The sequence below is a fragment of the Pteronotus mesoamericanus genome, unplaced genomic scaffold (assembly GCF_021234165.1).
Source record: "Pteronotus mesoamericanus isolate MK-2021 breed Mesoamerican mustached bat unplaced genomic scaffold, CSHL_Meso_final contig_78, whole genome shotgun sequence".
Classification (NCBI taxonomy): domain Eukaryota; kingdom Metazoa; phylum Chordata; class Mammalia; order Chiroptera; family Mormoopidae; genus Pteronotus; species Pteronotus mesoamericanus.
Genome location: NW_026555258.1, coordinates 25,651,042 through 25,674,127, shown reverse-complemented (window position 1 = coordinate 25,674,127; position 23,086 = coordinate 25,651,042). Strand labels below are relative to the sequence as shown.

The following is a 23,086-nucleotide window of genomic DNA, read 5'->3' as shown; positions in this document are numbered from 1 at the left end:
GCCTATTATCCACCACACATATACGTGTGCACATGAAAGTATTCTCTTTGTTCTCATAGTATCTGATGTGTGTTTCTTTATCAGAGTACAGGCCACATTGCTTTGCCAGTTCGTGTCTCCCCAATAGACTTTGAGTTCCATGGGATTGGAATCTGCTTTTTTATCTTTCCATCTCCAGCGGCTAGCCCCAATGCCTGGCTAAAATCCAACAAATGAATGACTGAATGATGCAAAACATCCTTGGATAAGTTGGCTGAATTCGGTTATAGTAGATTTATATTTTTATGAGATTTGACTTGGGTTTATTCCAAAAGAATGTGTGTGTAGAATGCACCGAGCCAGCAAATGCATGGCGGCAAGTTTGCCAGCAGCTAACACGGCCTGACTTGTCGGAGGCAGCAGGACACCCGAGACTGCAGGACTGCTTTGGGATTTGCAGCTGTATTTATACTGGCTCTTGGTTGGACAAGAAAGCAAAAAGAGGTGCCTAAAACTATTTCTGCAAGACTCGGGCAATAGTGTTAGTTCCGCGGACGAGTGCAGGTGCCGTCGCTGCATCAGGTTCCCTCTCTGCGGAGCTGGGAGCCAGGCCGAGGCATCCGCCAGAGGTGATGGGCAGAAAGACTAAAGGGGAGTTTGGGGAAGAAGAGGTTGCAAGGCAACGATTGGAATCCTGGCAGTGCTGTGTGGTTGTCCTGGAAACCACTGCCTGCATAAAGAATCTCTGCTACTCCTATTAAAAGCTGGGTGACCTTAGGCAATCCACATAATTCCCTGATCCTTAGTTTTTCCACCTATAAACTACAGGTCTAGTGTATCTGCTCTCGGTCTAGAGTCCATGTGTCATGAGGTTATAATGAGGATTATGTGAGATCACGGTTTATAAAATAAGTGATCAACAAATGTTAGTTCTTAGAGTATTGTCTGTTTCTGGGGAATGAAAAGGACAGATTGTGAGGGGTCCCTGAGGTTAGAGACCATACCCATCTCATACACTCGTGTGTCTCCAGCCCTTGGCACATAAAGACAAACTGTTGAGCACACGTTTGTTGAATTACTAACAAGGGTAGGTAGAGGAAACGTTTTGAGTCCTCTCTTAATATTGTGGCTTTTCCTGAAAGTCTCTCTCAGACAAAGACATTTCTGTTCTACTTCATGATGCCAGGGCTCTTGAGTTTTCCAAGCAGATTTTGTGGCACTTTGGATTATGCTCAGGAATTAAGCACAGATGACAGCATCAGCAGGCCTGGTACCTGTGAGGAAGGTGCTGGTACCACATCAACGTTTGAATCCCCAAAGACAATGCCAAGTCCCCAAAGACAATGCCAGCAGTCCATTGAAAATGAAGTTTCTATCTGAACATTTATTCCACAGTCATAGAAACTGAAGATGGAAAAGACTTGAGGACATCTAGTCCATCCACGTGGTTGTACAAGAAAAGTGGCTGGAGCAAAACAGCCTGTTCACTTCATGCTCACAAGACAGCATTTCACTTCTTCCTGGAGCGGAGCGATCGCAAACACATTAGAATGAAGACACAATGCAAACACTCATTACAAACCTTAAGAAAATACTTTTAAGTACATTATTTTCATAAAATGATTAGGAACTAAACTAAAATAAAGGTGAGGGAATCCTGGAAAAGATGGATGGTGTTGGTGGGTGAAGAAAGGAATGACTGAACGGTGAAGATAGTGGTTTTGATGACTAGAAAGTTTCTTCTGAAGACTGGATTTCCTGGTTTGCTTATCAAAAATCTGAGTTGGGAGGAAGAGAGGCTCTAAAGTAGTTTCTTTCCCCTTCCTTCTTTATCCACACCCAGGAGAGCTCACTAGCTGCAAGGCCAGGCAGACCCAACACCAACACTGAGAAGCCCATTGCCCCTGTGACAAAGCTCTGTTCTCCTTGGCAGCTGCTCCTCTTAACACTTCTCTGGTTGGCACAGAAGCAGCGGGTCCTGTATGGAGTTTGTGCAGCAGCAAGCTCCATGAATAATGGAGAGTCACCTCCAGGCACATTAAAGACCTCGACTGATAGGGCCCCTGTGGCTGCCTCACTTGTTTGTCCCAGTCATTCTTTCAACTTGTCTTTAACTGTTGGAGGAATCCCTTGTCCTCTACCTTGAGGCATCCATGCTCTGGGGCCTTCATTATTGTTTATGTGCACCCATCTGTTCTAACTCACTCAGTCATAATTTATTGTGTGCTTCCTGTGCCAGGAATTCTGCCTCGGAAAACAGGGTTGGGGGTGTGTGACATAATCATGCCAAGTTCCAGGCTTCCCAGCACCAGGGCTCAGAAAAGAATGGCCTTCCTGATCTCCTGAATAAGAGCCCACAAGAGGAGGCAAGGTAGCAGCATCCTTGGCATCCTTCTTTACCAAAATACCACCTTTACCCGAGGACTTCTGATCTTGGTGTTTTTGAGCCAGAGGAGAGCTGAGAGAACAGAGGTGGGGCAGAAGAGAAAGGAAGGTTTCCAAAGGGCCTACCATTTCATGAAATCTTTTTACAAAACACAACATACTGTTTCACAAATTGCAAAAACACTGTTCAATCACTACCGATAAAAATAATCATTGCTACTTAACATGAAGACAGCTTCGTTTCACCACAAGCAATTAAGCTTTGTTTTTCTTCACCCCGAACCAGGACGCATTTCAAGCAGTGCCGATGGCGGTAAGCTCGCTGGCAGCCCCTGCTGCTGCTGGCCGCATCCTGGCCACGGTTTCGGCCAAGCAGGTCCCCCGAGGCTACCGGCGGCGCTGTGCACTGGTCATTTGCCTGGTGGAGAGGCAGGGCGGTCTGGCAATGTTATCACCACTGCTCAGAATGCCTCAGTAGAGAAGCTTAAGGTAAACCCGATATACAAAAAATCCAAACTTACAAAACAGATACATTAAGGGATAATTCATTGCATTACAAAAGGCTTCTTTACAAAAGAATTCACCTCTGGGTTCCTTTAAGTAGCCAACTTCTCAAGTACAGTCAGGAGATGAGTTATAAAAGTGTGCACATACGTTAGGAGCATGGCTGTTCTGTGAGTTGAGGTACACCTGTCCACGAGCCTTCCAGGCTGCTCAGAGGGCGGGGTGCAGAGCTGGGTACCAGAGTCTTTGCGGCCTCCTTGGCTGTAGCAGATGGCGGGGGTGGGGCGGCTAAGGGCCATAATCTTTCCAAGGCAGTTGCAGACCTACTTCTGGCCCTGGGGTGAGAACATGGGAGGATAGGGCATTTCAGAGCAGATGTCCTTCCTCTTTCCAGGCTCACCTGTGCCCTCCCTGCTGAACTGTTTCATCTGCGAGGTTGATGCAGTCTAACTTTAGAACCCTCCCACCTCCCTCGTGGTGTCCCTGTGCCTACATCCACCCCTGGGTTTTCTCAGACAATTAACTAATTGCTAAAGTATTATCTAATTACAGCTTAGCACGTTATCTTTCCCTGGGTGACTGGGTAGCTCTCAGTGGGAATGCAGGGATTCCATTCAAAAGTAGGCTGTGCCTTTCTAGCATTGGCAGCTGTTCCACAACCCCGGGGCTTGGCACAGCGCTACCAGCTCATTGCAGGCCCGCAGAGGGATGATGGATTGGGGTGCAGCAGAGTACTGAGAAGATAAAGCACATGACTGAAAAACAAGGAAGTCTAGTCCTAAATGGTGGCTGGGAGGGGCTGTACAGAGGTGAGTCAGCAGGTACTTGCAGAAGTGTTTAAAAAACTCAGAGAGGCTCTTCTCACTTCTCCCGTTGCCTGGGACAGTCACGCTTCTCAAACAGTGTGTGTTGAAGAGTAATTTTTGGACCACATGGGTCAGGCACCTGGGAGCTCACCTCCAGTCTTTCCCCTGGTCCCCACCCACTGTCTGGGGGAGGGTCCTGACAATCAGCATTTTAACGAGTTCCTGGATGATCCCTATCTACACAAACACTGGGAACTGAAGTCCTCTAGTTCCCAGATCCCTTTACCTTCCCGCATGTCCAAGTAGCTGAACAGTAGTAAAGGGATGCCTAGGCAGAGGGGAGCCACGTTACTGATACCAATCTTTTTTTTTTTTTTTTTCTTTCTGATATCAGTCCTTTAAGGGCATTAGATGTGGCCTGGGAGAGACTCAGACCCAGTCTGTTTGTAGGTCCTCAGAGGAAAGTGGGTGTGAGGCTGGGAGACTGACTTGGTTGTTATCAGCACAGACACGGAAAGCACAGGGCACATTTCTGAATGGTGAAGCCTGTGATATTCACAAGCTTGAGGTTCACCTTTGGGGTTTTTAGATCTAAGAGACGGGTGACTGCTGATCTGAAAATGGCCTACTATGTGGTTTGCAGAACATTCTCACTAAACCCACAGTTGCAATAAGCATGGATATTCCAGTTTCATCCTAAGGCCACATTCCTGCTTTGCTTTTCTCTCTTTCTCTTTTACAAAAGGCACACACTATAATGGAGATGCTTCGTTTAGATTACAAGTATAGTCCTATTCATTTCTTAGCAGAATTGCTTTTCTGACCCAGGGCTTTTGTTCTAAAAGCACGGTGTACATTTTTAATGCCTCTTTGGCCTGTCTTCTGTTCCCGCTCACCACATTCCTGTCCTCTTTCACAGTGGCGTGTAAACACGTTCCTACTACATGTCAGTCAGGACGGTGTCAGAGAGCTAGGACTTTCTCAGAAACATGGCTCTTATTGATCTAATCAGTCCTTGGCCTGCTGTAACACTAATGAGTTCAGGGACCATTTTTAAGCACCCACCTTCCTGTTCTTAGTCTCTTGAGCTCTGACCCTGTTCCTCATTCAGAACACAGGGACAAATCGACACTGGGGAGTTGTATTGAAAACCGCAACCCTGGGTAGTCCTGTTCTCTACTGAGAATAAAACCAACAACCCAGTAAGACACAGGTATGGGTATCAATTTTTTTTTTTTTTTAATCTCTTGCTGTTAGCGCAGAGAAAGGGCTAAAAACCAGAAATAGTACTGTGGCACCTGGTGAAAAGGTTAACAGGAGCTGGGGTTGTCTGGTTATTCACAGATCCCTTAGGCGGAGTTCACTCCTGACTAATTTAAGATTCCTGCTCTGAAAGGCGGTTACCCTGGAGACCTAGGGAGTGAGCTTGGGAAGAGCTGCTGCTTGTTGCCTTTTCGGCTGGGGAGCACAGACTGGACCTCTAAGAAGACCTAGACCTCAGGGTCCCCACACCTTTGTCAGTTGTTACAAAAGAGCATTACAAAGTGTCTCAAGGGCTCAGAAGAAGGCCAGGAACCGACAAAGGGGAGCGGTGGCTTCAGCTAGGACTCACGAGTCCGTTTTGTCCGTTGATACTCTTCCAGCTCCGTTTTCCTGCTCACAGCCAGCTGCAGCTCCTGCTGGATCACCTGAATCTGCTTCTCCAGCTCCGAGAGCTCCTGCATCACTGAGTTCCGTGCCCCGTGTACAGACTCCGCTTTCCCGTTGGTGGTCAGCGAGGCAGGGAGCTCTCTTCTCCTCGGAGGGAGAGGGATGTCCTGGTGGGCCCCAATGCACAGCTGGTTTTGTTCTCCCTCCTCACTAAAGATGTATTTTCGTTGGTTGTCATGTGTCTGATGGGAAGTATTCCACACGGAGAGCTGACGGGGTCCCACATTGGACCTAGGAAACAAAGGGGCACTGTAGGTTGACCTTCCGCTCTGCAGCTCACAAGGTGCTGTTCCCCATCAGTTAGCTCTTTCCCGTGTGAGTGGTATGGAGCGGGGTGCATAACTCAGAGATGCAGGAACAAAGCCACGGGCAGACTGCCCGCTAGCTGATGTCATGCGGATGAAAGGAGACAACGTAGTCCTTTTCAGCTAAAGTTCAAGGACTTATCACATCTTATGCTGCCCTAAAACTGGAATGTGTGTATCCTCCTGGAGAACTGATAGACCAGGGTGTGACCCATTCTTACAGGAAGAACCTTAGACGCCCTTTTATTCCCTTCCTGCTCATAAGGCTCCGAACTCAGCACGGCCTTGAAACATTCTGTGGCTAGAAAGATGGTGCTTCCATAAAAGCAAGAATTGGTTTATTCAGCTGTTGGAGGCTAAGCATGAGCCTGAGGACAGACACTGTAATATGGCTCATCTTTGGTCCCGTAGGACCACCCTGATGTCACCGCTTCAGTTAGAGGAGAGTAAAAGCATACAAACCACAGGTTTCAGCAAAGTCTCCCCTTATAGGGATGACTTTACATGGGTTGAGACTGACAGCTCAGTTCTGAAGCTTAACAACGACAGCAAAACACACAAGAAAGCGTCAAGCTCTTGCCGGGATAATGAAAGTGAAATATAGATAGATTCGCAGTCCTCTATCAGGCTTGCATGGAACCACCCACCACCATCGCAGAGAGATGGCTGTAGACAGCCAGAGGGTTACTGCTGGCCAGGCACGGGGCGGAGTGGGGGGAGGGGGGCGGCAGCGGGGAGGATCTGGCCTCTGAAATACACTTTGACAGCTGGATGCAATGGGATGAGTTTCTTGCTACAAGAACAGATCAGAGCCCTAAGCAGCAAAGCTGATGATTCCTTCTAGCCTTGTTGAAGGAGAAGCAGGACGGGGAGGAGAAGGAGAAGGAGGGGAAGGAGAAGGATTATGACCACTTTGCAATCTACCACAGGGCCAAACAAAAATAGAAACACTCTATTAAGTCCTTGTGTCTTGGTCCCCATCCATTTCACTGAAGCAAGCTTTTATTCCTGGATTCTTATTTGCCAGGAAGAGAAGGGCAGGGCCTGCAGGGGGAGGGGTCAGGGGAGGAATCATAAAGTCTTGATTCAGTTACATGGATGAAAACAGAACCACAAAGATTTAATAGGATAATTCTATTTCATTTTTCCCTGCGGTCAATGGCAAAGGTGGTCACAATCCTTTGTTCTTTTCATCCACGCCCTTCTGCAATGGGACTTTGCGGGTCCTCCCTATCAAGAGGGATTCAAGGTGGGGAAGTCCGCTTTCCCTCCCCTTTGAATTCGGTCCCATCTCATGACTGTTTTGGGCAATGGAAAGTGGTAGGAGTAGCGGGTGGCAGTTTCAAGCCTAAACTTTTAAGAGCCTCACACACGGCCACTCTCTCTCTCAGAGCCCTGCTGCTGCAATGTGAGCAAGGTGAGCCTCGTGTGCTGATGCTAACGGACCATATGGAAAGTCCCCGGTGCACCCAGGGGACCCAGCGGAGGGCTCATCCATCATAGGCCGGCCAGCCCTGAGCTGCTCTCCCCCTGCCCCCAGTCTAGCTGCGGACAGGTGAGCAAGCGTAGCTGAGATCAGCCAAGTCTGGCCCAGAGCAGCGAAATGCCCAGCTGACCCACAGATTCATAAGCAACTCACTGTTGTTTCAAGCGTTAACTATTGAGGTAATTTCTCACACAGCAAAAACTAACTGATATATGCCCCAAGCTATTAAAACACACAGACACATTCCAAACCACCCTGTAGTTCTTCAACATTTCTCATAGTTTAAGTCTCATATAAATGAGCAGGGGGTACGAGAGCTCAGCTTTCATGTGTCCTGGGCTGGGTAAAAATTCTATAATGAGTCCACTTACAGTTCTACTGGCTTTATACCTGGATCAGAGATGTGGTTATACTTTCCCTTCTAGCCTTACACTTCTCTTTAATTTTTTCAACTCATTTCCCATTGAGTTTGAATAATTTCAAAACAATCTTATTTGTGGTGTGTGTTATATGGCTTATAATTTTTGTGTATCTTGGGGTGATGGGAGAGGGAAAAGAGGGGTGTACTGGAAACCCAGGGGGGTGAAGGATAGACCAAAATTTACATGAAATCACATGTTATGTAAACCAATGGCTATATATAAATAGTCTCTCCCAATACCTACTTTTTTCTCTGCTTTAAATAAAAAAGGAGTAACATCAACTCTCATACCATGACTCAAAGTTTCCCCTAGCCTTTCCTCAAACCAATGTTAGTAATTGATTCATTTATCTACTGCTTTATTCATTCAACAAATATGGAGCACACAAGGCGGGATGTCAAGTTATTAGCAGACATGGGCATTTACATACACATTCTTCCCCCAAAAAGAGGAGAGTTTTTAAGCCAACAGAACTAACTCTAGTACCATAGAATGATTCATAACGGGGGAAACCTGGAAGTAGGGGGCATCTATCTTAGAAGTTTTCTTGGACTGTACAGGCAACCACAAAAATCAGGTAACTGGATTTAGCTAATCTAGTTTTCTGTAGTGCTTTGTACACATATCTGGAAATATAATGTGGAAGAATAAGCAAAAGCTGGATTCCGTGACAAACTCTAGTATTGTAAGTGCTCTGATAATGGACAGGTAGGTGGCTCTGGGCCACCTGTGAACACCAGGTGACAGATGCTGAGTGTCAGACTTGGTATCTGATTGGAAGGAATGAGTGTGGTACACTGCTGTTCTCCACAGTGTTTAGGTTGTGTTTTGTATCAAGCCTTTCTCAGCCTTCAAGTGTAATGTGACCAGTGAGTGAGCTGTTCTTAACACTAAAAATAAGCCAAACAAGCTTCCACAGAGCAGTAGTGTAACAGGGAGGTTTGATGCTCCCTCAGACCATTCAGAAAGGATACGGCGGCCATGGGACCTCAAACTCTCACTGCATTTGAAAGGTTACAGGTGGATGTTGGGTGGTAGGCAGGTGGCACAGGCAATGTGGACCCAACATGAGACACAAGGGTATGTTCTGCCTTTGTTCCTTCTCATAATAAAGGGTCCCAGAAGGGAATTTTCCAAGGAAAGTGGCAAAGTTTATTGAAAGAAGACACATTTGGTTCTCGATTAAGGCCAAAGAGATGTGTTTAGGACTCACATCACAGTTGGAGAGGGGCACCCTGGGCTTCCTGTTCCCATTATGGCTGGAAACAAATGCTTTGTCGTTGTGAGATGATGTCTTTGCTGCTGTGTCTTCTTGTGTTTCTCTGTTTAAAAATTTATGTCAAAAATAATTATAGAAAAAAACTATGTAACATGACATGGAACAGCGGGAACCTGATTAGTCTAGGGCTTGTCGCTGACAGGGCTGTGGTATGTGACTCAGGGAGACCACAGCCTGAACGGCCGTGGTGGCGGGGCAGGGGGCAGTCTGTTCACTGACTGCAAAGAGGCTTTAAGAGATAGTGGAAAGGATTCTGACAAGCTAGATGCAAACTGGGGAGAAGGGGCCTGCGGCAGTCCCAGAGGAGATTCAAACAAGAAAAACAAATCGTGCTTTTCACCCCTTTTACCTTTTCTTCTCCTAGAGAAGTGTGAGTGTCAGGTTTCAAAATTACTCAGAAGGCCAAGCTTTGAGCCTAGGATCTGCCATAATTGACTGCCGCTTGGAGGTAACTCCCTAAAGAGAGGCCCCTGGGCATATGAAGGAGCCAGGAGGGCCGCCTTAGGCAGCCATGACAGGAAGCAGACCCAAATGCTTCTGACGTTGTGAGCAACCATGAATGAACAGCCATCCACAGGCTGGATGTGGGGAGGGCATGAAGTTTTAATTTTCATATGTGTTCTATACATTTAGTGCTTATTACTTCCTGTAATGAGATCCTCTTTTCTGGGGAGTTTGTAGCAAGAGTGCCAGGAAATGGATTAAGCAGAACATATCTGTTGCATATTTTGCCTATTCCTAGGAGTGCTGGGGAGTGAAAACGTGCCAAAGACGCAATATTACATGAAATTAATTACCTGCAGGATTCATGAACTGTCTTACATGTATTTTGTACACAAGGGTGATTGCTAAAATAGCTTTGTTTTCAGGGCTTTATGTGTATTATTTCATTTAATTCTTACAGCATGTCTACAGAATAGGTACTGTTTTTATCTCAATTTCACATATGCGGAAACTGAGGCACAAAGAAGTTAAATAAGTTGCCTAAGGCCACACATAACTTTAAGTGTCAGAGACGGTATTTGGAGACCACACCTAGAGCGTCTTCACTCTAGAGACCACACCTGAGCTTGTGACTATGATAAATACCACCTATCCTGCATTTCAGTGTTCATGTGTGTACAGATATGTTTTTTGTCTATTCTATTTCTACTTGAAATCACCTATACTTTTACTGATTGTGTTTATCAACAACTTGGTCCTAATTCGATCTGAATTATCTATACATAATTTCTCTGTTGAGCATGGAGTGTCAGTTACATCTCTAAACTTTCGTATTAACAAATCTGAAGAAAGCTAGCACTGGCTTCTTCTTACCTCTTTTCCACACGTTTAGTCTTGAAACGTGGCTGCTTTTCCTCTACAAATGATGTGTTTAGTGCTCTATGTAATCTCTGGTGGAAAGAACAAATTCACACATAGAGATCATTAGAAACACACAGTCAGGGACAAAGTACCGCCTGAGATTTTATAGTGTATCTTGTCACTACAAACCTTGGCCTCTTTAAACAAATTTCCAGGGGTGCCTGAGAACAGATCAACATTCAGTCCTAAATCTCAAGAGAACAAGAATTCCAAGTGTAAGTTATTATTCTACCTGGAGGTGAAAAAAGTAATTTGATAGGAAGCTTAGAAACGCTCTGGGTTGTAAAAAGGTATGTGATATAAAGAAGAGCTGTCATGACTGAGGTGTGGCAAAAGGCCCTGTGCATTTGTTAAAGGTTCAGGGAAAAAAAAAGTATGAACGTCCTAGCAGCCAAAAGAAAAAAGGAAAGGAGAGCGTTTGAGAATGAAACTAATCATGTTAACACACAATGAAGATCGGTTGTCTGTGGAGTTCTCCTTAAGAAACCAAACACTTCCTAGGAAGAAGGCAGGAAAATCAGGGCTCAAATGCAACCAAACCAAGGATAGTAAGTTACCTAGAAAAAAAAAGTACTGTGATAACAAAGCAGCAATACAGATGATGGAGGCAAAAGTGGCCCCATTTTCTGGACTGATTGAAAACGCAGAGAGAACAAGGGTCAGTGGGTTCGGAGGGAATCAGGGACTTCAGGCTCATTTAATGGTTCCAATTTTGGCAAGAAAAGAATCTGTAGAAAACAAATCTTAACACTCCATCTCTTCAGATTGTCACTACTAAGTGAAACCAGGTTAAAAACAATTCTATTGCTTCCACTGTGAGCAGCAGTGGAGGTTTATATGAAAAGAAGGGGCTCTAAGGGAGAGCTTAATTTGAGGCGAAAGTGAATTAATGGGATAGAGAGAACTCTGTCTTAGACACTGAGGGTGTCTACGCTGCCCTCCTTCTCATGGTAACTTGTCATTTGTCAGTCTGACTTGGGGCTCTGGATTCTCCCACCGCCGGGAATTCTGAGGCTTAAGACCATTGGAGCAAGACTCCTGGGGCACTCACCTGGCTGGTGTGGAGCCAGTATTGCAGCCTAGATTTGTTCTTGATTCGTGGTAGCAGCAGCCTGTACACTATGTGCTCACCAATGGCTGTCAAGATGGACAGACCTAGTCCTGCGCACAGTAGCACAAAGAGTCCAGAGAAATGTTTGATGCCCATTTGCAGAGTCTGGGGCAAAAGAGAAAAGAAAAGGCCGTGAATGTGATGCTCCGCTTGGACCCACACTTCTTCATGCTCAGATGCAGATTCTTTTTATCCAGGACAAAGGAAGCCAGAAACTGCTTCTCTGTGTGGCCTGTAGACCTCACTGTGACAGGAATCCAGCCAGGAACGAGGTTGCTGCAGCCCCGGTTCCTGGGCAGCCACTCACACACAGCCCTAGTGTGCGAACCGCCCTGGGCTCCGGCAGAGGTCCCACGTCTGGACCATGCTGCAGTCTCTAGAGAGAGGCTGACAGAGAGTCCGATGAATGAGACAATTTAATGTATTAAAACACCGAGCAGGGAGTTACCAAGGGACACAGAATGAGTTGGTTTCAGGAGAAAAGATGAATTCAATAATTTTGAAATTTTGGTCTGGCAGGGCCCATGAGGATCAGCTCGTTCAATGTGCTCATTTTACAGATAAGGAAGCCAGGACCGGAGAAGTGAAATAAATTGAGCCAGGTCCCCAAATTAGCCACAGAGGAGAAAGAGAAGGGACCTAGTATTTATTGATTGCTTACTCTTTTGCACTGAGAAAGGTATTATAACCACAACTTATGGTTGAGAAAACTGATGTCCCTGCAGCTTTGAAGTGACAAAGTTGGTCTGCAGGTCCATGTTTGCTTTGCTCCCAAGCCTGGGCTCTGCTGCAGTCACAGTAACTAAGTGTGGTGGGCACTTTGCTAAGTGATTTACGTGTGATATCTAAGAACTCTCATGGGTTCTCCACGAAGCAGGTGTTATTCAGTCACTGACATCAATGACAAGAGTCGATCCTGCAGAAGGAAGGACATTTGATAAGTTGAGTGCCTACCAGGCATTCTTCAAAGTACCACAGGATGGAGATGGGAGGGGTGTGTCCTTGCCTTTAATCAGCTTGTGTCCAGGGAGGAAGCGAACATGTATACCCCATGAGACCTTGCTCCAGGCCCCCTGGGTTTTGTGGAGAAGCTGACTCATGAGAGAAGATTTAGAATAAGAGAGCCAGGTGGAACAGCAGGCATTCTACGCTTATGGTAACAGCAGCAAAAAAGGAAAGACATGACCTTCTGGCACAGTGAGGTAGGGGGTTGTGAAATAGATTGTGGCTTAGGAGTAGGTGCATGCATGAGGCATGTGTTGCGAGGGAGAAACTGGGACACCAGGCAAGCCCTCAGGTGCCAAGGCTACGGAGGTGCCTGGGTGTCATTCCTTTGCTGCAGGCTTTTGGTCATCATTGTTGTCATCATCATCATCCATATTTTAACACAGTATGTGGGATGCATAGTTCTGAACTCTTTATCAACACAGCAACTTGTTTAATATTCAGAATGACCTATCAAATAGGTACTGTTACTATCTCCATTTTATGGGTGAGGAAACTTAGGAACAAAGGAGTTAAGTAGCTTGTTCAAGGCTACATCACTAGTAGAGCTGCCATTTGAACCCAGCTGGTTGGGCTCCAGAGCCTTTTAATCACATCATTTGACCGATGTGGGCGATACTCCCATCTTCTTGAAGGGATTTTTGTTTCTTTCATTTTCCCCACCTCCACTCCCAGTCCTGGAGAGAGAGCCAGCCAGGCTTGGTTCAGACCTGGCTAGACCTCCTGAGTATTCCCTGTGTATTTAGGGGGCAGAGTTCAGGGGCAGAGCTTGGAGATCTTACGCTTTGGTGGAGGTGGGGGCATGGAATCTCATTTCCTCCATGGCACTAGTTCAGGCCATGGCTCTGGCTCAAAAGAGGTGCTAGGATCCCTGGTAAACTAACGACTGTAGGAGAGCAGGGGCAGAGAACAGACACCAGGTCCAGGAGACTGGGACACGGGCGGGAAGACTAGGCAGACGACCTGGGAATGCCAGCGGAAGCCTGGCCCTTAGGGAACATGGAACGCTGGGCTAGGATAGGGCAAGGAGGTGTGCTGGGCCCCGAGTGCCGCACAGGTGCTAGAGCTTTTCCTGGGACATCTCTCTGCAGGTGGTGATCAATTGTATAACCTTGATCTCCAGAAAGTACATACAAATGTGATTGGAAATAACTTTTGACCTGGAGCTACTGTAACATATACAGGAACTAGCTATCATAGAAGGATTCAATGTGTTATTACTGCTATGGATGAAGAGCAAACTGAGGCAGTTCGCTTTAGACTTGAACATAAACACCATCAACCATTTGGCAAAACGCTAAACAGATTGCCACTGCTTTTTATAAGGCGCTGCCAAGATGAGGAAGCAAAATGTAACTTACAGTGAGCCATCTTGCCTTTATTTTATTATTTTAAAATCGAATTTACGGGTGTGACATTGGTTAACAAAATTATACAGGTTTTCAGGGATACTATTCTATAATAATTGTCTGTATATTGTATTGCGTGTGCACCACCCCAAGTCACATCTTCCATCACCATTTAGCCCCTCTATCCCCTCTCCTACCTCTCCCTGCCCCTCTTTCCCTCTGGTCATCACCACGGATCATCTGTTTTCTTGTGTGTAACAACAGTCTCATTTTCCTCTTATGACCTCAACAAGTAGGCTGTATCCAGTTTATTTTATACATTTTTCTTTAAATTTCTGTTGTTTACACCCCCACACTAATAGATAAAGTATCAATAGTTACTTTTTTAAAAAACTGGGCCTCTAATATGTGTACTAGACACCAATATAGGTACTATGATCTTGTAATAGCCCTGTATGTTAAATATTATTATCTCCATTTCACATCCGAGAAAATTGAGACTCATAGAGACTAATGATGTAACCCAAGATCACACAGATAATAGATGGGGAGCCAGGCTGCAGATCCAGGTCCGTCTGATGCCAAAGCCCACATTGTGTTTCAAACGAACACCATTTACAGATCCCTTGCTCTCTGCACTCTATCTGTGCCCTATAACAACTTGCAAAAATTTTTATTCAAAGCTCAGCATCCTAATTGAAAACCCGCTATAATCTGCCTGTGAGTGCCAAAAGAAATGTTTAAATTGTGCCTGAGCCTGAGTGATAAGATGTACAGCTGCAGCTGTAATTCGGCTGCTCGTCCTCGAGGGGCACAGGGTCAATGTGCTGTGCATTGGTTATGCGCACCTGCCCCACTTTGTCATGTGAGAACTGGTTTCCTCAGAAGGTAGAACTGGTTCAGCTCGACATATATCATTGGTTAGAGGAAGAAGAGGGAGAGGAGCAATGAATATTCAATGTCAGATCTTTGAAATAAACTGAACTGATGCAGACAAAATGATGATTGCAGTTGTGACATGAGAAGAAACATCACATTCAGATACGCAATCAAAGCCCAGACTCCTGTCATCAGGAGCTGCATAAATGAAAGCAAAGAAATGCAAACAAAAGTATGTTTTTTATTTTCTTCTTTGCTTCACCTGCAGCTTCATCTGATAGCTCACAGCCACACACTTCTGAGGTGCCAAGTGTCAAGGTAAGAAGACTGTCCCAGGATTTAGCCAGGGAGAAATCTCTGTCATTTATGGTTCCCTTTGTCCTTCACAAGCTCGCTCTGGCTCACCCAATCTCAGTTAACTCTTTAATCAATAAATAACAAGTCAGCCCTGACTGGTGTGACTCAGTAGGTTGGGCACCATCCTACAAAGCAAAAGGTTCCCAGTTCTATTCTCTATCAGGGCACATACTTGGGTGGTGGTTTCAGTCCTGCATCTGCGGCAACTGATCAATGTATCTCTCTCACATCAATGTTTCTCTCCCTTTCTCTCCCCTTCTCTCTCAAAATAAATAAAATCTTAAAAAAAGGTAACCATTCAAAAAATTGCCTTGCTTATATATTTTATTTTACTAAATGTTATTTATGTTTTCTTTAACATTTTATTTTATTGTTCATTTACATTAGTATATGTGCATTGCACTGTGGAGGGAAAGCAAACTCTGCATAATGAACCCATGAATACCCAGTTAATTACACATTAAAAAAGTGGTGTCTTAACTGCTTTGTATATGCAGAAATCCTTGGTAGATTGCCACACATGACAATGCGTGCATTGTGGACGAGATATTAAATATCTATAGGGTGGCCTAAGAGTGTTTTAGTGATATTTTGGGAAACTGGATTTTAGTAGAAGTGGGAATGCTTTATTGTTTTTCAGTAGCTAACACATTTTCTGGAACAAACTAGATTCAGATAAAGGGAGACGCCTGTACGGTCAGATGCTCCGAGTGGTCTCCGTCCAGACCATCAGTGCTTCCAGTGACAGGCAGAGGCTGAGACCACTGATTTTGTTGCTGCCCAAACCCTGCTTTGAGTCCTGCTCGGATGCAGACGTTCAAAACATCTGACAGCTGGTTAGAAAACTGACTAGTTCTCAAACCCCCAGCAGGATATGAAATTTAAATGTATTTCACTCATCATGTGCCTTAGATGTTCCTGGCTAAGTCCTATGAACTAAGCTTGACTAGGTCTCAATCAACATCTCCCAACACACAGCAACTACTCCATTTCTCTGGTCCTCTGAAGAATCCTCTATCCTCACTGCTTTCAATCCCTCTCTTCCCATTCTCTTTTCCTGACCTAGTCCAACAGGCGTTTGTCCGTACCATAACCTAAACAACACCCATCAAAGCCATCAATGACCTTCACATCGCCAAATCCACTCGTCAGTTTTCACCTTATTCATGTATCGGCCTGGACGCTGTTAATTATTTAATCTTCTTCGATATATTGTCTTCACTATTTTTGGGACACGTCTATCTTTGTTATACATCAGTCTTGCTTTCTGGTTCCTCCCCATCTTTCTGATCATAAACATTGGCAGGCCTTCAGTTAGTTGGCTACACCTACTTTCTTATCCAGACACATGGCTTCAAATGCCACCTATATGCCAGTGACTTTCAGATTTATATCTCCCCCAGCTCCTGACTCAGCCTCTCTATATGAATATATAATAGACATCTCAAACTTAACACATTGAAATAAACTCCTAATTTCACCCCTGAAATCTGCTCCTCACACAGTCTTTCCCATTTTAACACATCTCCATCCTTGCAATTGCTTAAGCCAAAGACCTTAGAGCCACCTTTGACTCCTCTCTTTCTCTAGCATCCCGTACCTGGGATGTCTGCAAATATGGGGGACCCTACCTTCGAAGGATGTCTAGAATATGATGACTTCCTACCACCTCCACTAACCACCCTGGCTGGTCCAAGCCACCATCACCTCTCACTTAGTCTATTCAAATACCTTGCTAATTAGCTCCCTGGCCCCTTCAGTCTGCCTTCTGCATAGCAGCCAGAATGACTTAAAATACGTCACTCCTGTGCTCAGCGCCCAGCGATGGTTCTCCATCTCACACAGAATAAATGTCAGTCTTTACAATGGCTTAGAAGACCTTACATGATTTAGTCCCATATATCCTAACTTTATATCTTTCTTCTCTCACTTGTTTACTCTGTCAGCCAAGTGGCCTTCCTCACTGTTCCTTAAATCCATCGAGTAGTTTCCTGCTTGTGAGTCTTCATTTTCTGTTCTCCTTGCCTGTAAACTCTTCCACCAGCCATCAGTATTGCTCCTTCCCTCATTTTCTTCAGGTCTCTGTTCAAATGTCGCTGATCAGTGAAGTCTACCCTAACCACCGTGGTTGAAAGGCAAATCCTGCCTTCCTCCCCTTCTCTCCTGGACACAATCTATCCCCCTCATCCTTCTTTTATTTTTCTCCTGACAGAACATACATTTGTTTATTGCCTATTTTCTTTTTTTAAAAAATTATTTATTTATTTTTAGAGAGAGGGGAAGGGAGAGAGAAAGATCTGTGTGAGAGAGAAACATTGATTGGTTGCCTCTCACATGCCTTCAACTAGGGACCTGGCCCACAACCCAGGGATGTGCCCAGACTGGGAATTGAACCAGTGACCTTTGGGTTTGCAGAATGAGGCCCAACCCACTGAGCCACACCAGTAAGGATGATTATTTCCTATGCTTTTCCTCAAGTAGAAAAAGCCCCAAGAGTCCAGTCATTCTGTCAATTCTTGTTCAGTGTATATACCCTGATGGCCTAGAATACTGCCTAGCACTTACTAGATTTTGAATAAACTTTTTGAATGGATGGGTGACAGACTATGAGAACTAGAATCTTTTTTGTATATTAACTTATGAACATTTTTGTATAATATAATAAAAAAAAATACATGTCTCCCCTACCCCCTCAAATACTTTCAAATGTCTCAGGAGATATTTAGGATAACCGTGAGAGAGAAAGATATAGATGGATATTCTCAATTGATAGATGGGGCTCAGAGAGCTTGGGAAGCGTGCCATCCTGCCTTCGCCATGCCAGTGTTCATCAACCTCAGGACCTAATGCGGGAACTGGCATGACAAACATACTTACAATTAGTAGAGTGCAAAATTGAACATTGGATGCAGTAATTTCAGCAGGCTTATGTTGGAAGTGTATTGTATTGATTTTGTTTACTTAGGATCCTTTCTTGGGGAGCAGCCCTTCCCCACTTTGATGTTTTTGGTGTGTTTACCAGTCAGACTCTCTACTCCCTGTGTTGTTGGTGGAAATCAGCTCATGAGGAAAGCATTCCAAGGACCCCTACATGAGAGACTGTGGTGTGGCAAGATGGTTATTCAGGTGGAAATCTCCTGCTGGGTTTAAAATGTCCCATCTCTGTCTGTCCTGCCATGGAAAATGTCCAACTGTGTCCTCGGCAAGGCCAATGCAAAAGCTAGTGTCCAGAGTTTATATTAAAGCTTAGTCTTTTGGAGTCCCTGTCATCTGCTGCAGCTGTGGTGGCTGCTCCCGGGACAGAGGGCACTGGGTGAGTGCAGGTCTTGAGGGAGAAAAACAGAGAGCTTCTTCCTTCCCCTGGGATTATGTTAGCCTGGGTTTGGGATAGATCAGGTGCTTTTTCAAAAGAACCAATCAACTTCCCAGGCTTTTGGGGGTGTTGGTTGGGTCCATACACCTCAGTTAGACTGAAAGGCCTTCTAAGGTCCTGAACCTCCCACTGTGCCTGGCAACAATCCTGTATGGGAGGAGGTGAGTAGGGACCAGTGTTAATCCCCTTGGCAGAGAAAGGCTGTAATCCCCTGAGGTGCGAAGCTGTATCTTCCTGGTGAAGCAAACAGGCTCATGCTCCCCAGTTTTTTAAGCTCAATGTCTAATTCCTTTTTAAAAAAAAAAAATCAGTAAGTAGTTAATTACTTATGGTAATACTTGGTCACATCAGGCCAAACCTGTGACTCAAGTAAGCCAATTAGCATTTGAGCAGAGACCTTTGGTTTTTGAAGAGGCTGGAGCTGAGTCTATCCTCACAGCCTAAAAGACAGGCCCCTGCTTCCTGCCACTAACCTCCCTGGAGTCCTGTGGTTACTGTAGCAACTTGTTTTTGTTTTTTTTTATATATACTTCTAAACATTATTCTTTTGATAATCCTCTTTTTCTTGCTTAAATGAATCTGTTGCTTGCAACCAAAGCATCTGACCTGATAGGCTGCTTAAAGGATTTAAACTTCTGTAGCACTGAGGTGTGACTATAATCTCTTTTGAGGTAGACTTCTCATGCAGAACACTGGAATGACTGTGTGGGCCTACTCTAGAGAGATTTCTCCGACAGGCGAGGCTTTGCCTTTCTTGGTGTGCCTCCCCAAGCTTGGTATATAGCACGTGCTCAATAAATGTTTATTAAATGAAGTACACACCTGAAAGAGAACTTAGTTATAATTACTCTCAAGATTTCCAGTGTCTATTAAGTACTTTTCCCCAGAGCAAAATGATAACAAGAACTTGGGGAAATCATTTTATTTTTTCAGTGATCTAGTGCATTAAACTTTGCATGATCTCGCTATGTCTGTTAAAGCCAAATCTTGGTGTTCAAGATAATTTTCTTTTTATTTAATAAGAGAGCTGGGGTGGGGGAGGAAGAATGCTTTTAGTGAGAGGTAAAGAAAAGAAAGGCTGTGGCGCTTCCGACATATTGATAACTCCTATACCCTTGGAAGCAGAATGAGGAGGAAGCCTATGCTGTTTCTAATTTTGAAGAATTGATTTTTATTTTTTGCCATCCCACTATTTTGCACAGAAGAGTCTTCGCTCAATAAAATGTGTCAGATTCATTTTTGTGTCCATACCCATGGGCCCTTAGTGAGGAAGAGGTAGAAGGTGGAGACCTGAATGAGGTGCGGGCTTCCCAGGGGCCAGAACAGCTTCCAGGAGGGAATCTGCTTGGTTGGAGAGAGTGGGCTAAGATTGTGCGGTGTAATTATTTGGGATTTCTAAAAAAAAAAAAAAAAAATTTAACAAGTCTTAAAAAAGGAGAAAGAAGATGTTCACTGAGCAAATCTGAAATTTTCTCTTTGATGGATGCGAACTGAAAGATCGCATGTAACAAAGGAAACAAACAGGAGATGATTTGCAAAATCCATGGAGACACTGCATGAATGACAGTAATAGTAGTCACACATTTGTTTGGATAAGCAATACAATGTAGATGGATGGGCAGCGATCAGGGGCTGCAATCAGGAAACTCCCCATCACTCCCCAGGCCCTGGGGGCTGGGCCGCGTCCATCTTCTCTGACCTGGAATCAGCGCAATGGTCCATCGCCCGGCTCCGGCCCTGCGGCCGCGGAGAGGCTTCTCTCTGCCTTTGCGCTCCCTGAGCCGCTGCCCCTTCCCGGCCTGGGCGCCTGCCTGTAAGCTTTGGGCCTGGGCCTTAATTTGCTGCATTAGTTCCATAGTGCAATCTTTTTGAAAAAAAATCTTAATTTATTATTAAAACAACTCAGAAAAAAGTCTAAAAAGCAAATTTGAGATAATTAACCATAATCTTTTTACAGAGTTATGGTTATTTTAACAACTACTTCCAAGTGTTCATTTTTATAAACAATTATTTTCAATCCTTCATTCCCTCTTCTGAATTATGACCATATGCATATATATTTTCCAGAGCTGTAAACATAACGTATAACCATTATGCTTTTTAAAAATACTTGACATTATTTTCTAAAGTTTTATGTGTTTACATAGTCATTTTATTTATTTGAATGGCTTTCTATTACAACCTATTGTTCTACTGTGACTGACTTAACTACTCCCAAACTGTCAGGTGTTTAATTTTCTTTCCTATTACATATATATGTAAATATTGCTACAATAAAAAAATCCTCTGTGTACAGTATTTTTTAATCATTATTTTTGGTTCTTTCTTCGAGATCTTTGTTGGAATGGGTGGATTGCCAGGTTGGCGATGTACCTGTTCGGCCCTCGGTGGGGTGTCAGACCGCCCCCGGAAAGCGTGGCAGCCGCTCTCGCTGCCGCCAGAGATACCCGAACACCGCATGCTCCTGTCCTCAATGACATTGCTTTATCATTGATCATTGTTTCCTGTTTTAAATATTCTCATTTGTACTTTTCCAATTACTGAGGCTAGTTTTAAAGGTTCGCTTTCTTGATCTCCTTTTGTATGAATCATATATATTTATATCCATTGCCCAATTATACATTTCAGAAAAATTTGAAAAAAGCTGTTAACCCCTTTCCTAACATGGGACATGTTTCTCCATTTGCAAGTTTCCTTGATAGTTTTGTTCTGTTAGATTTTATTAGACGGTGGTTGGAAATTTTATACGGCTGTGTTTGTATTGTTGTAAACGCTCCTGTTGTTTCAGTTGCTAAAAAATACTATTTGTTGGAATAAATGTTTTATGACCAGTTGCTTTATTTTTGAAAAACAATGAACACTTTAATCCATCTGAAGCTTTTGATCTGAAGAATGAAACATAACAGTTTCTCTTCACTGAGACTTAATTTCAGCCCATGCTTCAGAGGTACTTTAGCCAATAAAAGGCCGCCCCATCCTGGCGTGGCCTACGTTCTTTTATGTTAATTTTGATTTTTATGTCTAAAAATTCTTCAAATTTTATAGATGTTAGCAAATAAAAAAACTGTGAGAACAAACACCATGTAAAACTAACAACGAAACAATTTATTTCTGGGTCAGGTTTAGCCTCTGAGCTGTCAGACTATATCCTTTGATCTACACAGCTTTATGGCTGTGTCCTTTCAGTGTTACGGTTTTTCATTATGAATCAGCTATTGCCTTTATAGCTGACATGTGATTTGCTGCTCTTCACACAGCCTCTGGCCACCAGGATAGTTGTGGTCCCAATACGAATGCAAAGGGATCCAGTTTTGATTCTCAGGCTGGTGGGCTGACTTCTCTATATGATGCTACCTTATCTTAAAACACTTCTTTTCAATTCATGCTACATAGATAAAACACAGTAGCCAGAATAACTACCTACTCTACATTCTAACAGAGAGAATCAATAGCGTAAGTCAAGAATGGAATTTGTAATTAAAAAAAAAAATTCCTGGAAAGTTTTTCCTTGAGAAATCTTCTAAAGACTCATAGTTTGAGAAGATAAACTGACTGTTCTAGTTTCATATTTTTTCCTGTGTTTCAAAAGAAGAAGTGTCTAGTGGCTGGCAACATATAGTAGAGAAAAGACACAATTGGTTCATAAGAACATATTATTACTGACCTCCATAGCCTCAATAGACATTGGTTGCTGATATCAGTTTAATCTAAATACTGTCAATGTTTTTCAAGATGAGATAAATGTCTAAGATGATTTAAGACTGCCTTGCCGAATACGTGTGTGTGTGTGTGTGTGTGTGTGTGTGTGTGTGTGTTGCAAAGAATAGAACCTAAGAGGCTGGGTTCCTTGATAAGCAATTCACCTCTTATGTGAAAATTGAGGCTTGATTTGATTATGTGAACAAGACTATCAGAATAATTTGAGGCAGGTAAATAGGAACCATAAAAATATGAGACAATACGGTGAAGTGGGAAAAGTTCAGTGTTTGGGGTCAGGAAGGCTGGTTGAAGGCCTTGCTTTGCTACTAACCATCAGGGAGGCCTTGGAGAAGATTCTAGATCTCTCTACAGAATTATCTGTAAAACTGAGATGATGGCACACACCTCACAGTGCTGTTGTAATGATTAAATGATACAACAAATGTAGCAGCCTCTGGGACGGTTGTTCAATAAATGTTCACTATTTATCTCACCCACAACTATACAGAACTATATTTATTGGCAACCAGTAACAGAGAGAAAAATCAAAGCATTCTAACTTGGAGGTAAATATGACCTTTCTTCCCCCAAAGCCATCTAAAATCAGATCCTTCCCATTGCTGAAGCTAGAAACAGCTTCTCAGTTCAAGGTTACTGCCCCAAAGCCTTGGGTAACTATACTAAGTAGACTGATAGAGCAGTTGGCTTAATTCTAGCCACTCTAGAAGTGGAAATATTTTCCTCTTCTTGTTAAATTTGAATATGTAATCCAACATGTTTCAAACCCTTGGCCACAATTTTTAAAATTTCCACATTTCACTGTGCAGATTGCAGAGTATATAAATAATGTCTCTTTTTTAAAGGTCATCTGGCTAGCATTATATATGCTCACTTTCCTCATGCAGTTTCCTCCATAAGTCACAGGTTCGGCTGGAACGAGAGAGCCTCTCTCTTTTAAACTTTCTCCAGCTGAGAATTTTGCTGTCTCCTCTGCAAATGAGGAGATGGGAGGACCTTGACATTGTTTTCTTTCTGGATTAGGATCACACAAATATCCAGTTAAATTTAGAGT

At 43.9% G+C, this 23,086-nt stretch overlaps 1 protein-coding gene across 1 annotated transcript in view; it reads right to left on the bottom strand.

Moving 5' to 3' along the window:
• Nucleotides 1-5,275: 5,275 nt before the first annotated feature.
• The window catches only part of GRIN3A (glutamate ionotropic receptor NMDA type subunit 3A), a 140,913-nt gene continuing 123,102 nt past the window's right edge, over nt 5,276-23,086 (bottom strand). Inside the window, exons 7-9 of the mRNA XM_054584942.1 lie at nt 11,293-11,457; nt 10,194-10,270; nt 5,276-5,615 (exon numbers count right to left, since the gene is read on the bottom strand). Of these exons, the coding sequence (XP_054440917.1) occupies nt 5,276-5,615; nt 10,194-10,270; nt 11,293-11,457 (582 nt within the window). The remainder of the gene's footprint in view (nt 5,616-10,193; nt 10,271-11,292; nt 11,458-23,086) is intronic.